At 44.1% G+C, this 14122-nt stretch overlaps 1 protein-coding gene across 1 annotated transcript in view; it reads left to right on the forward strand.

Annotated features, from left to right (window-relative positions):
• Positions 1-14122, forward strand: part of TG (thyroglobulin) — a 279014-nt gene that overhangs the window by 75117 nt on the left and 189775 nt on the right. The window contains exons 26-27 of the mRNA XM_054499133.2: positions 667-858; positions 11128-11295. Coding sequence (XP_054355108.2) covers positions 667-858; positions 11128-11295 — 360 coding nt within the window. The remainder of the gene's footprint in view (positions 1-666; positions 859-11127; positions 11296-14122) is intronic.

Raw genomic sequence — 14122 nt, forward strand, 5'->3', positions numbered from 1 at the left:
ACTTTGAAGACAGCCCCTGGGTGGGGCCAGTTTCAGGCAAGAGGAAGAATGTGGGATCATGGGTATTGTGTACAGTCCTGAGTTCTTGCAGTTTGTTGCATTCAGCTGCGTTTGTCTACAGAGCATTCCTTTAATGATGTTTGGTGGCACAAGGCAATGACATGCTCAGAAAACTGTAGATAGTGCAAGCAATGTGACTTCAGCATTACAGTGGCCAAGCTTCCCTACCACATGTTTAAACTAATTTGTGTGACAGAAACATGTGTGATAGCAGAGCAAGGCAGCGAAAATCAAATGAAACCACGTAGGTAGAGCATGTGGCATGGGGTCTGTGTATATACTTACAGCTCAATACATATTTGCTGGTAATAATAAACATAAAAATATATGGCCATTTTCTACACATACCCTTTGGACCCTTGAAGATGTGTTGGGCATTTGTCCCGATCTCCTGGGTTTGGGGCCATGGCCTTGGCTGGCCCTACCCTCTTCATGCACAGGCACATCCAGAAGCTTTGTGGCACAGAGAGCATCTCATCTTGGCCCACACGCTGCCTCGAGCACAGTTGCAGCTAAGTCAACAAACTGTCCTATGAGATCAGTAAGCTCTGTCCAACTCTGCCATGTTTTGAGGTCTTTTAAAATTTTGTTCTGCCTTTCCCCCAGGCCAAGGATCCACCACAACACTTCAGAAAAGCTTTGAACCCACTGGTTTCCAAAACATGCTTTCTGGATTGTACAACCCCATTGTGTTCTCAGCCTCAGGAGCCAATCTGACTGATGCTCACCTCTTCTGTCTTCTTGCATGCGACCATGATCTGTGTTGCGATGGCTTCGTCCTCACACAGGTCCAAGGAGGTAATGTTGGCGGTGAGAGCCAGGGCCTAACAAGGGATGGGGAGCACACAGGGATGCAGAAGCCAGGACACACAACATGGAGCTGCATGGGGAGTACAGTGTGAGTGCCTACACCCAAATAGAAGGCTATAGTCAAGTACACAATACACACATGATACTCACATTCACATTCCACATGTCACATACTGTGCTGGCCCCTTCACCTTGTAATACTGGTTTATTCCTTTCTACTGTCTTTAAGGGACATATTGCAAGCTCCATTTTACACACTGAGAAACTAAGGCTCAGATAATTTAAATCATTTGCTCATGTTCAGACACCTTGAAAAATGATAGAGCCAGGATTTGACCCAAGTTGTGTCTTCCACAGCACCTTACTGTCACTTGTGAAGCCAGGACTGGACATACTTGGTCAAAAAATGTTAGCTCATTCCCATATCTCACCATCATTCATTCAACAATGATCTATTGGGTACCCACTGCATACCAGGTCCTGTGATCAATAGGCCTATCATTTTCAATAGAATCTCAGCAATGGAGATGCACTTCTGTTTATGGAAATAAATTCATGTACTCAAGAGTGTAGCCTAGTGGTTGAGAACGGACTTTGGTGTTATGGAGCTGGGTTCTAGTCACTGCTGTCACTTTCTAGCTGTGTGATCTTGGACAAGTTACTTAAACGAAGTTGCACTTCCCTTGTTTATAAAATAGAAATAATGATACTTTCTATTGGACTACTTGTTATAAAGATAATGAGTGCAAAATGCTGCATATAGATTTGGCTCCTGGTGTGCCATTGATTGACTAAGAGGGTCTTAACTGTTTTATATGAAAACCAATCCTATTTCTCCTTAGCAGCATCAAACTATAACTGTTTTATATGAAAACCAACCCTATTTCTCCTTAGCAGCATCAAACTGTAAGCCACTATGTGACTGGCCACATTAAATTTATGAAAAATTCTAAAGATTAGAAAAAATTGAAATAGTCTGATATGTCTTGTTATGGTTCTCACTTAAGTCAACAGGAGACTCTAACTGATCACCATATATGTGCAATTGAATGTGCTAGGCATTACAAACAGATGAAAAGGACTTAGGGTCTGGTGGGAGAGGCAGTGTGCACCGTGAAAGGGGAATAAATGGCCTTTACTCATTTATTCATCGCTGCTGGCATTCAGCAAACATGTTTGGAGCACTACTCAGCATGAGGCTCGAGAACTAGGCAGTGTGAGATGCAAATGCCTGATGAGGTAGAGACGTAGAAGTCTTGGAGTGTGAAGGAAGGGGATAACAACAGGGAGGTCAGGGAAGGCTACCAGGAAGAAGAGGAACTTGGGCCAGGCTTTGTGGAATGAGCAGTATTTAGATGAGAGTGGGAGGATTCGGTTCAGAGTGGGTGTCATTGTGAGCTGAGCTAGAGACAGAGAGACCCCCGGTTTTCTGAAGACTATTAACTGAGACATGGAGCTGATCAGGAAGCAGGTGTTTTTTGGTATCACCTCAAGGACTGTTGCTGCCTCCAGCATCTACACAATATCCTCACCAGGCTCAGGGTAGAGGGTGTCTCCTTCTGAGAAGGACTAACCCTGCCTCCTGGGTACAAGAGCCCCTTGTCTTACCTTTGCAGGGCAATGCCTGATACAATTTGGATGTTTGTCCCTCCTCATCTCATGTTGAAATGTGATCCCCAGTGTTGGAGGTGAGGCCTAGTGCGAGGTGTTAGGTAACAGGGGTGGATCTCTCATGAATGGCTTGGTGCTGTCCTTGTGACAGTGAGTGAGTTCTTGCAAGATCCAGCATATAAACAGAACCAAAGACAAAAACCACATGATTATCTCAATAGATGCAGAAAAGGCCTTTGACAAAATTCAACAACCCTTCATGCTAAAAACTCTCAATAAATTAGGAATTGATGGGACGTATCTCAAAATAATAAGAGCTATTTATGACAAACCCACAGCCAATATCATACTGAATGGGCAAAAACTGGAAGCATTCCCTTTGAAAACTGGCACAAGACAGGGATGCCCTCTCTCACCACTTCTATTCAACATAGTGTTGGAAGTTCTGGCCAGGGCAATTAGGCAGGAGAAGGAAATCAAGGGTATTCAATTAGGAAAAGAGGAAGTCAAATTGTCCCTGTTTGCAGATGACATGATAGTATATCTAGAAAACCCCATGGTCTCAGCCCAAAATCTCCTTAAGCTGATAAGCAACTTCAGCAAAGTCTCAGGATACAAAATCAATGTGCAAAAATCACAAGCATTCTTATACATCAATAACAGACAAACAGAGAGCCAAATCATGAGTGAACTCCCATTCGCAATTGCTTCAAAGAGAATAAAATACCTAGGAATCCAACTTACAAGGGATGTGAAAGACCTCTTCAAGGAGAACTACAAACCACTGCTCAAGGAAATAAAAGAGGATACAAACAAATGGAAGAACATTCCATGCTCATGGGTAGGAAGAATCAATATCATGAAAATGGCCATCCTTCCCAAGGTAATTTACAGATTCAATGCCAACCCCATCAAGCTACCAATGACTTTCTTCACAGAATTGGAAAAAACTACTTTAAAGTTCATATGGAACCAAAAAAGAGCCCGCATCACCAAGTCAATCCTAAGCCAAAAGAACAAAGCTGGAGGCATCACACTACCTGACTTCAAACTATACTACAAGGCTACAGTAACCAAAACAGCATGGTACTGGTACCAAAACAGAGATATAGATCAATGGAACAGAACAGAGCCGTCAGAAATAATGCCGCATATCTACAAGTATCTGATCTTTGACAAAACTGACAAAAACAAGAAATGGGGAAAGGATTCCCTATTTAATAAATGGTGCTGGGAAAACTGGCTAGCCATATGTAGAAAGCTGAAACTGGATCCCTTCCTTACACCGTATACAAAAATCAATTCAAGATGGATTAAAGACTTAAATGTTAGACCTAAAACCATAAAAACCCTAAAAGAAAACCTAGGCATTACCATTCAGGACATAGGCATGGGCAAGGACTTCATGTCTAAAACACCAAAAGCAATGGCAACAAAAGCCAAAATTGACAAATGGGATCTAATTAAACTCAAGAGCTTCTGCACAGCAAAAGAAACTACCATCAGAGTGAACAGGCAACCTACAAAATGGGAGAAAATTTTCGCAACCTACTCATCTGACAAAGGGCTAATATCCAGAATCTACAATGAACTCCAACAAATTTACAAGAAAAAAACAAACAACCCCATCAAAAAGTGGGCGAAGGACATGAACAGACACTTCTCAAAAGAAGACATTTATGCAGCCAAAAAACACATGAAAAAATGCTCATCATCACTGGCCATCAGAGAAATGCAAATCAAAACCACAATGAGATACCATCTCACACCAGTTAGAATGGCAATCATTAAAAAGTCAGGAAACAACAGGTGCTGGAGAGGATGTGGAGAAATAGGAACACTTTTACACTGTTGGTGGGACTGTAAACTAGTTCAACCCTTGTGGAAGTCAGTGTGGCGATTCCTCAGGGATCTAGAACTAGAAATTCCATTCGACCCAGCCATCCCATTACTGGGTATATACCCAAAGGACTATAAATCATGCTGCTATAAAGACACATGCACACGTATGTTTATTGCGGCATTATTCACAATAGCAAAGACTTGGAACCAACCCAAATGTCCAACAATGATAGACTGGATTAAGAAAATGTGGCACATATACACCATGGAATACTATGCAGCCATAAAAAATGATGAGTTCACGTCCTTTGTAGGGACATGGATGAAATTGGAAATCATCATTCTCAGTAAACTATCGCAAGAACAAAAAACCAAACACCGCATATTCTCACTCATAGGTGGGAATTGAAGAATGAGAACACATGGACACAGGAAGGGGAACATCACACTTCGGGGACTGTTGTGGGGTGGGGGGAGGGGGGAGGGATAGCATTGGGAGATATACCTAATGCTAGATGACAAGTTGGTGGGTGCAGCGCACCAGCATGGCACATGTATACTTATGTAACTTACCTGCACATTGCGCACATGTACCATAAAACCTAAAGTATAATAATAATAATAATAAAAGAAAAAAAAATATAAAAAAAAAAAGAAATGGGTGAGGGCCCTTGGAGAAGGAAAGTATAAGAAGATTTTTTGCAGGAGCTGGCACATTGGCCTAGTTCAAAATTATAGCTAGCATGAATTGCTATATAAGGTACTCCGTGAGCATTTTACACATAATATCTAATTTAATCTTTAAAATAGTCTCTGGACCAATGAAGCATTATTGACCTAGTATTACAGATGAGGACTCAGAGACACAGAAAGCTCAAAAAACTTGCCTACGGTCATACAGAGTCTAGCTGATCCTGAAGTTCATGGTAATGAACATTATACTGTATTTTGCAATTAAACATTAGACTATATTCTACAATGTAAAATGCTCACCAAACTTTTAATTTGATTGCATTGAGACATAAATGTCATACTGTAGAAAGTCTTGTTTTATCTATAACTCCCAAACCATGGTGGCAATTGGAGAAGAGGGGCCCTTCCACCTGACCCATTCCTGATGTCTTCAAAACCTTTGTGATATAGAAGTATGGAGAAGATGTGGCTTTTACATATAACATTTAATGGATCTGTCCTACATCTTAGTATCTTTTCTGAGGGCCTCTAGGGTACTACTAGAGCTGGCTTTAACGTGAGTAAGCAAGCAGAGTAATTGTTTATCACTGATGAAATGCATGTCTGGTGTATCAGAAAATAAACACTTGGGTTGGAAAGTGAAAAAAAAAAAAAAAAAGTATATGCCACCTTCCCCTCTCTCTAACTCCTGATCTCCTGTAACATGCCCGCTCCTCCTTCACCTTCTGTCATGAATGTAAGCTTCCTGAGGCCTCACCAGCAGTAGATGCCAGCACCATGTTTCTTGTACTATCTGCAGAATCATGAGCCAATTAAACCTCTTTACTTTATAAATTACCCGGCCTCAGGTATTTCTCTATATCATTGCTAGAACAGCCTAGTACAATGCCCCTGCCCTCCTTCCTGCTCTCCACCTGTCCCCAGCCCAGTGTTTTCCAGGACTCCCCAGCAGGAGGCAGATACAGTGTTCTTAGCCCTTCTCCCTTCTTAAAATCCAACACGTGCGTGGCACCACAGAGTCCTTGACCTCCGACCTTCCCTCGAGTGCCTCTCCGGTTGCTCTCCTTCTCTACCACAGCCAGACCCTGCAAGCTGAGACCCTGTCTCACCCCCAAACTGCTTCTACCAGCTCTCCAGTCACCAGGGGGGGCATCTTCTGGTCCTCCGAAGGCCTGTTGTCTCTGGCAGCTGTCACTGTTTCCTGCTGTCCAGTTCTTTCGACCTTCTCCTCTCCTGACCTCCAAGATGCCCTTCTCTTGCTCCTTAAACTACGCCTTCTCTTCTCCTTCAGCTTTCTGGGTTGAATCCTTAGATATGGATAGGTCCCACCTCCACCTCTTGTGGGTCTTTGTTCTGGGTGTGACCTCTCTGCAGAGGTCGACATCCATACACTCATCTGCTGTCCAGATATATCCTCTTGGACATCCGTTAGGAATCTCAAAGTCAAATGAATGGGTAGTTTTTACCCTAAACCAGCTGATCTCAGTGTAGGGCACCTGAGCCACAGACCTGGTATCATGCTGAATGCCCCACAGCCCTCTTCCCTTCTGTGAAGCTGTCACTCCAATTTCCTGTTGCTCTCTTATTATTTTGTTTGAGATCGAGGTGTATTCCATCCCTGTCACCTCAGTCTACATTTAAGCCTGTATTATTATTTTCTTGGCACCTGTACCAGTCTCTTAATTGGCCTCTCACCACCAACCCCCACCTACTTGACTAGATTCCCCATCCTCCAAGTCATCCTATTCAACTTTAAGCTCTCCTTGTGATTTCCTCTTCCTGGAGTACTATTTTGTCCCTTCTCTTTTTATCCAAGTCCACATATCCATCTCCCTGGTGGATTCGAACTCCCCAGGCTATGAAAGAGTTATTTATCCTCAGCCTTTAGGACAGCCATGCTTACTGTAGGTGCAGAGGAATGCTGCTGAATTGGGCAGACCCCAAAGTGGGGAAGTGACCTGCCAAATGCCCGTGTTCCAGTGGTCAGCAAAGGGAACTCGGCTTTCCTGACTTATGACATAGACACTTGTGCTCTACTCCCCCTCCCACCCCCACCGTTTCCACCTCCTCCTCTCAGGTCCAGAGGGAGAACAGGATAATTGTTAATTGCTAGACTCTGAAGACAAGTGAATATTGCATTGAAAACATGTAATAAGTGTTTTGCCCCATTCAGAGAGATAAATTAAGACTTTCCGAAATCTTGAATCATGTGTAGGTTTAAATGAGATAAAGAGAAGAGGGAAGGTGATGTTAAATGGAAAGAATAGCATATGCAAAGTCCCTGTGGGAAGAGGGTGCAGGATTAAGAAGAGACGCCTAGAGGAAGCCGTGGTCCCTGGAGCAGAGAGTACAAGGCCAGAGGTTTAAGGGGCAGGAGGGAGAGGCCGGGCCACAGTGAGGAGAACCTTGTAGGTGGCGTGAATAGTTGTTTTATTCTAATAACAACTAGAAGCCCCTGAATGTTTTAAGCAAGGAAGTGTCATGATCAGATTTGAACTTTGACATGAGCGCTTGTCATGTCATGGCTTGAATGTGGATAAGGTTGTGGCTAGGGGTCAGAGTAGATACAGAGATGAGTTAGAAACTGTCGCAGTAGTCCAGGGTAGAAGGTATGGTATCCTAGGCTAGGGCTATTGCAGTGGAGAGGGGGAATAGAAGACAGATATAAAGCATTCGCAGGAGGCAAATTCAATAGGACTTTGAATTTGGGGGTTGAGGAAGAGGTGTCAATGATTGTTCTTGGGTATCTAGCTTGTTCACCTGTTGTGTGGCAAAGCATGAAAGAGATTGGATGTCCAATTTGGCGATGGGAGAGGGAGATTTAGGAAGGCCGTGGGTCCATGTGGGGTATGCTAAGTTTGAAGTGACTTTTGAGACATCCAAAAAATGTCAGCTGAGTTTTTAGATGCAAAGATCCAGAGCTCAGAAGGGAAGTGTGGATGGGAGATATAAATGTGTAAATTACAGCTTCGAGGTGGTGTCAAATGTGTGGATATGAATGCGGTTTTCTAGGAGGAGGGTGCAGAATGAGGAGATAAAGGGGGATGGAGCTGATCTTGATGAACAGCTACATAACAGGTAGAGAATATGCAAAGAGATGGAGAAGGAGCAGCCAGAGGGGGAGAAGGAGATGGGGATAGTGGATCCTCGCGAAAGCTAGGGTGGGAGATCGTTGCATGGTGAGGAAGTTGTTAACAGTCTTCAGTGCTGCTGAGAGTTCAAACAAGGTGATTCCTGAAAAATGCTGAGTTTAGCTCACAGTGGTTGAGGTGGCTAAAATGAGAATGTTTTGTTGGAGGCGTGGGGCAGGAACACAGATTGGAATGAGCTGATTCCTAAAATTCCTTCTACATTTAATGTTCTATGATTATGTGATGTGGATTCCTGTTAGTGTTTAGATAGGAAAAATATGTTACACACACACACACACCCATATTTGTCTTGATGTATATCTATATTTAGAAACAACATAACTCAAGTCCAAGATTCCTCTTTGAACTAAATGTATTTTCTGAAGATACCACAATTTCCCCAGATGCACGATGACTCACCAGACCATATGATTTTTTTCAAGCTGGAAAGGTTGATTTCATTTTCCTTAGGATCATATATGGAAGAATGTTTTTGTTCCATGGAGCGGTAAGCCCACAAAATCCTTTTTTTCCATGATATTTCTGGCAGGCAGCTTGCTTGCTTTTCCCTCCAAGTTTAACCTGTGATCTGTGAATTATGTTGAACTAAACACTCACCTTGCAATGCTGAAAGTCAAGCCTTCTTTGAGATACACATAAAGTATCAGGCAGATGTTTTCCCCAGTCTTGTCCAGTGGGCAAATCTGGAGTTTTAACTTATGAAGCTTTGGCTGGATCTGCTGACGACCAGGAACAGAATTCCGCTGCATCCTTTACCACAGCCTGGAAAGTCATTTAGCTCTGGTGGATTCCTCTCCTTCCCCTCCTTTCCTTTCTCCCCTCCCAACAAGTCTCCAGCCTCCTCCAATCTCCACCCCTCCATGGCTTTGTTTCCACTGAGAGTTATTAATGAAAATTCATGGGGCTTCTGAACTACATTTTAGTGGAGACTGCTTGGAAGTGGGGCTCTGAGGGCCTTGAATGGCCTCAGGGTCACAGGAGTGCAACTGAAGCTAAGCTGGCAATATATGACCAGCAAAGTGACTTCCAGCCTCTCCCTGGCCCCCACCTCTCAGGCACAGCCTTCTCAGGGACATTTGGCACTAGTTAAAGAGGAAAGCTGCATGGGTTTCTTTACTGAGGTCTGAGAGCAAAAGGAAAAATGCACTGTGCCTCTTGTTAATTGCATCATTCTGTTTCCTAGCTTTCAAGTGAGCCAGACCACAGTGATCAGCCTTCCTCGAACTCTCCCGGGCTCTGAGTGTGCCGCTTGCTGGTGCTGCCCTCACGTTCCACAGCCGGCCCTCAAGCCTGCAGCTTGCTGAGGCTCTTGCTGCCTGCTGGCCATTCCACAATTTCCTAGCTCCTAGAAAAACCACTCTTCCTTTCTGTGCCTCAGTTTCCCCATCAGTAAAACGAGGTGGTCTAACTAGGTCAGTGATTGTCCATGGTGCTCTTTACAAACATGTATGTCCAAATGCACTCCGCCCCATACACATGACCTACCAAGTCAGAAAGTCTGTGGTTGATACCTAGAAATGAGCATTTTCAAAACCCTCCCTGCATTTCTGATGTCATCAGTCTAAGCATCCTTGTTCAGAAACCACCGTATGAGATGACCTGGAAGGCCACTTAAAAAAATTCAGAGATTCACTGCTGCTGGTTTTTTAACTACTGCGGTTTAACAGTGGCCAGCAGAAGCGAAAAGGACACAATGTAAAATTTTTAAGCCAGACATCCATGAGTCACCTACTCTGGGGAAATTTTGGAGATAGAATTGTTTCGAACTAGATCCAGATTGGACATAAATTAGGAAATGAGAATGAGGAATGGAGTAGGAGTTGTGGGATAATATATTGCTCTTTTTTTTTCCAGAGGAGTCTGAACAACTCTACTCCCTAAAAGGTTTATTTATCCAAATGGCATAGATATAAATTTATAAATCTGAATATCCTCAAGCAGCTTAATTAACTTACATGAGACTCAGTTTCCTCATCAGTAAAATGGAGATAGTAATGTCTATAAGAATTAAGGGAATTAATATACTTAAAGACTTACCACAGTGGCTGGCACATAGCAGATATAAAAAAACGTGTGAGTTACTTGAATGTATCCAGCTAAAATCACTATCAAATTCCATTACCTTGGGAGTAGGTCTTTCCGATGCTAAACAAAGTCATAATTTTTGGGTAGCTTTTTAAAATTCCGAGTCAGGAGACATATTCAAGATAAAAGAGTCCAATGTCATCTCCCCTAGTTACAGATTTCTCTCCACATATCCTAGGCATATGGACACACAGTCTCTGCTTGGATATGTCCAAAGACGAGGAGCTCACTTCCTAATAGGGTAATATGTGTCATTGGTGCGTAGGTCTTAGTTTTTAATAGTTTCTTACTCCATCCCCCCCAAAAAAATAGTTTCTTACTTTGAATCTAAGTACTCCTTTATGAGCCCCTTCAAGGTTGATCACGTGTGTGTGTATGTGCATGTGAGAGAGCGAGAGTGAGAGTGAGAGTGACAGCGAGAGTGAGAGAGAAAGAGAGAGAGTGAATATGACGGGAAATGAGGCAGAAGGGGAGGAGAAAAAGGAAGAGGAAACTGAAGCAGCAGCAGCTCAGGAAAATCACCCTGTTCAGCAGGTGTAGACCATGGTGACTGAGGATTCTGGCAGTGATGCCCCCAGGATGTTGGAGGTGCTGTTAGTGCTGTGGACGCCATGAAAGAAAGCTCTCATAGGGAGGGAAAGGATCCGTAGGCTTGAAGGTGGCCCTTCCCTTGGAAATTTGCCAATAAGACAAGTGCAGGAATCACAGGCAGGATTGTCTCAATTTAAAACCAGGCTCTTGAATTCTAGTGTCTATGTCTTCTCCTGAGATGCTGTCACCTATCTTAATCTGCAAATGCTCTCAGGGGACAGAGAAGAGTCTCTAAAGGTCCCCCTCCATCACATTGACCTCTCCTCCCTCTTGTGATTCTCAGGTGATGTCATCTGTGGGTTGCTGAGCTCACCTAGTGTCCTGCTTTGTAATGTCAAAGACTGGATGGATCCCTCTGAAGCCCGGGCTAATGCTACGTGTCCTGGTGTGACATATGACCAGGAGAGCCACCAGGTGACATTGCATCTTGGAGGCCAGGAGTTCATCAAGAGTAAGTCTTTGCCATTTGTCCATATTCTTTCAAAATTACTCTTCCCACCAGCAAGGCCCTCTGCTACTTTCTTATGAGCCCTCCTTGTGGCCTGAGGAGCTTATAATTCTGAAAAGAAAACTTTACCAATCATACTGGATGGAAACAACCCTAGCATTTCAGCAGAACTCTATGGGAAGCATCCATTTAGCTCCTCAGATTGCAGGTGGACTGTGGGCAGGATGGCCCAGCAGGGCAAGTCTGCTGCTCTCAAGAATCTTGGGGTTAGCTGGCAATTGATGGATTTCGTCTAGTCTTGGTTGGCACATCTGGGCCCTGCTCTATGAGTTTCTCATCCTCCTCCGGAGGAACGTACTCTTCTGTAGATGGCAGAAGCAGGAACAAGGAGAAATAAGCAAGGCCTCTGTTGGTGGAGCTCAGATCTGTCACGTTACCATTTCTGCCTCATCCTATTGGATAAAGCAAATCCCATGGCCAAACAAGAGACAAAGGGTGGGAAACAGACTCTGCTCCTTTAGTGGGGGGAACTGCCAAGTCATGTGCAAATTGTATGACTACAAAGAAGGATGGAAAACTGGAGCCTGAAATGCAATCTGTCCCCCAAACTAATGCCCATCCAGGCATATTTTCCCCCTCTATAAGTTAAGAAATTCCAGGTTTACCAATTGTACTGCCCACTCTAGTGATGGGTGCAGGGGACAGCGGGCTCCATTGCATGGACTCAACTAACAGAAATAACCATTGGGCTTTCTCTTGCCCCTTCTTTCTCTTGGAAGCTCTTTTCTACAAACATATAAACATTATAGTGAGGCTGCATCTCTGCGATCATCTGCCCCAGCCTCTCAGTTTCCAGAGAGGGACAGTTAGTGCCTGAGGCCCCCCCCCAGCCAGTGGCATCTCCTGTCTACCTTCACAGCTCTGCACTGCCTCTCCCGGCAGACCCCCATCAGGAAAAAGTGGATGCCCACTCTGTGCTGGGCTAGGGACTGGCCAGCCATGTACCACTGATGTGATCAAGAAAGACAGGACCAGCACCACCATCACTGGAAGCTGGTTAGAAATGCAGAGTCTCAGGCCACACCCCAGCCCTCAGGGTGGGTCCCAGGAATCTGTGTTCTAACAAGTGGTCCAGATAATGCTTATGTAGCACTGATGGCTTGAAAGTTTCCTTCCATTGCTGAGAGTCTGAGTTATGATGAAGATGGGGCCAACTGCTCCTTTCGTTCTTCCAGCTCCAGAGTGAGGTTGAGGGGAAGCCCTGCTCCTCGTTGTCTATTTATCTGCCAGAACCTGAACTGGGAAAGCACCTCCATGCTTCCACTCCACCTTCTGAGTTGAGAGCAGTGAAGGCATGTGCAGGTGCTGACTAGATAGGCTGAGCACCTGATGTGAGAGGGTCAGTGGTGTTCTTTTTGTGGGAACCCTTGGGTGCTTATGTTGCTGCAGGAAGTGGTCTCCGAAAGGCTGGCAGAGGCTCTCTCCTGCCTCCCAGGGAAGCTTCTGAGACTCACACCTTTATATCCTGCATTTCTCAGGGTTCCAATGGCAGAGCATTCCATGTCACCTCCTCCAAGAGCCGTCCCTGACTACCCACAGGGCTTAGTGCTTCCTCGACTACAGAGCTTCATGGATGCTCTGACCATTCCTTTGTTAGGCAGTGCAGTCAGCAGCGTGCCACCATTGCACATTTGCCTGTCTGTGGAAGGTTTGTCTGTGATGTTAAATCCTAGCTTTGGACACCACTTGTGTGACCTGGAGTAGGTCAATGAATGTTTTCAGGCCTAATTGCCTGTCTATATAATGACAGTAATACCAGTACCCATCTCACGGGGTTGGGAGGATGAAAGGAGAGGATATAACAATAAAAAAATAAGGATAATAGAAATTACTTATGTAGCACACCCTCTGAGGCAGCCCTGCTCTGAGGCCTTGACCTATACTCACAAGTCCTCAACACAGTGCTTCAAGGGAGGCACTCTTATTATCATTGTCCCCGTTTGCCAGCTGAAGACACTCAGGCACATAGCTGTTAGGGGACTTCCCTAGGTCTTAGAGCTTGTAAATAAGAGGGCTGGGATCTGAAGCCCGGCGTTCTGGCTCTCTCACTGCCATTCTTAACCACTCCTCTGTATGGGCCCTTGCAGATCAAGAACTAGCAGAGTTCCTGATCTGTGGTATTGATATTAGATGGTGTTATCATTATTTTTTCAATTTGTCATTGTTTTCTGTCATATTTTAAAAACTGAATTGTGTTTCATTAATTTCTGGATTCCCACCATTGAGCTATGCTTTATAATGATGGCATAGAAAAAGACACATGTATCTGTGAGTGCATGGTCACCAAATTCTGAAATAAAAATCACAGAATTTGGTGGAATTCTGTGAAGCATAAATAGTTTCTTCTGGGGTTGATAAAATCAAATCGCTTATTTATATGATGGGTAGTAAACATATGGTATTCATTACTCCAAGAGGTAGCACAGGGTGAACACAGGCATTTCAAGAAAGACATATGATATATTCATGGCAGTAAATCCAGAGTGAATTGCTCAACCCAGAGCATGTGCTTGGTATGTGCCCAAGAAATGAGAACTGTGCCCTTGTCTGGCCTCCCAGAGTAGTGGTTACCAAAAGACTTTTGAAATGTTTGTTTTTTTCAGTGCCCTGTATGTGTGTGTGTGTATTGTGGGTGAGGGCAAGACTTTAAGAAGTGTGCACTGTGATAGGGATTTCAGGCAGCCTTGATACTCCAAATTGGAGGTTGCCCTATACAAAGGCTGACTAGGAGGCTACCTCCAACTGAAGGCAACAGGGCACAGATATTTCC

Source organism: Pongo pygmaeus, chromosome 7 (genome assembly GCF_028885625.2).
Source record: "Pongo pygmaeus isolate AG05252 chromosome 7, NHGRI_mPonPyg2-v2.0_pri, whole genome shotgun sequence".
Classification (NCBI taxonomy): Eukaryota; Metazoa; Chordata; class Mammalia; order Primates; family Hominidae; genus Pongo; species Pongo pygmaeus.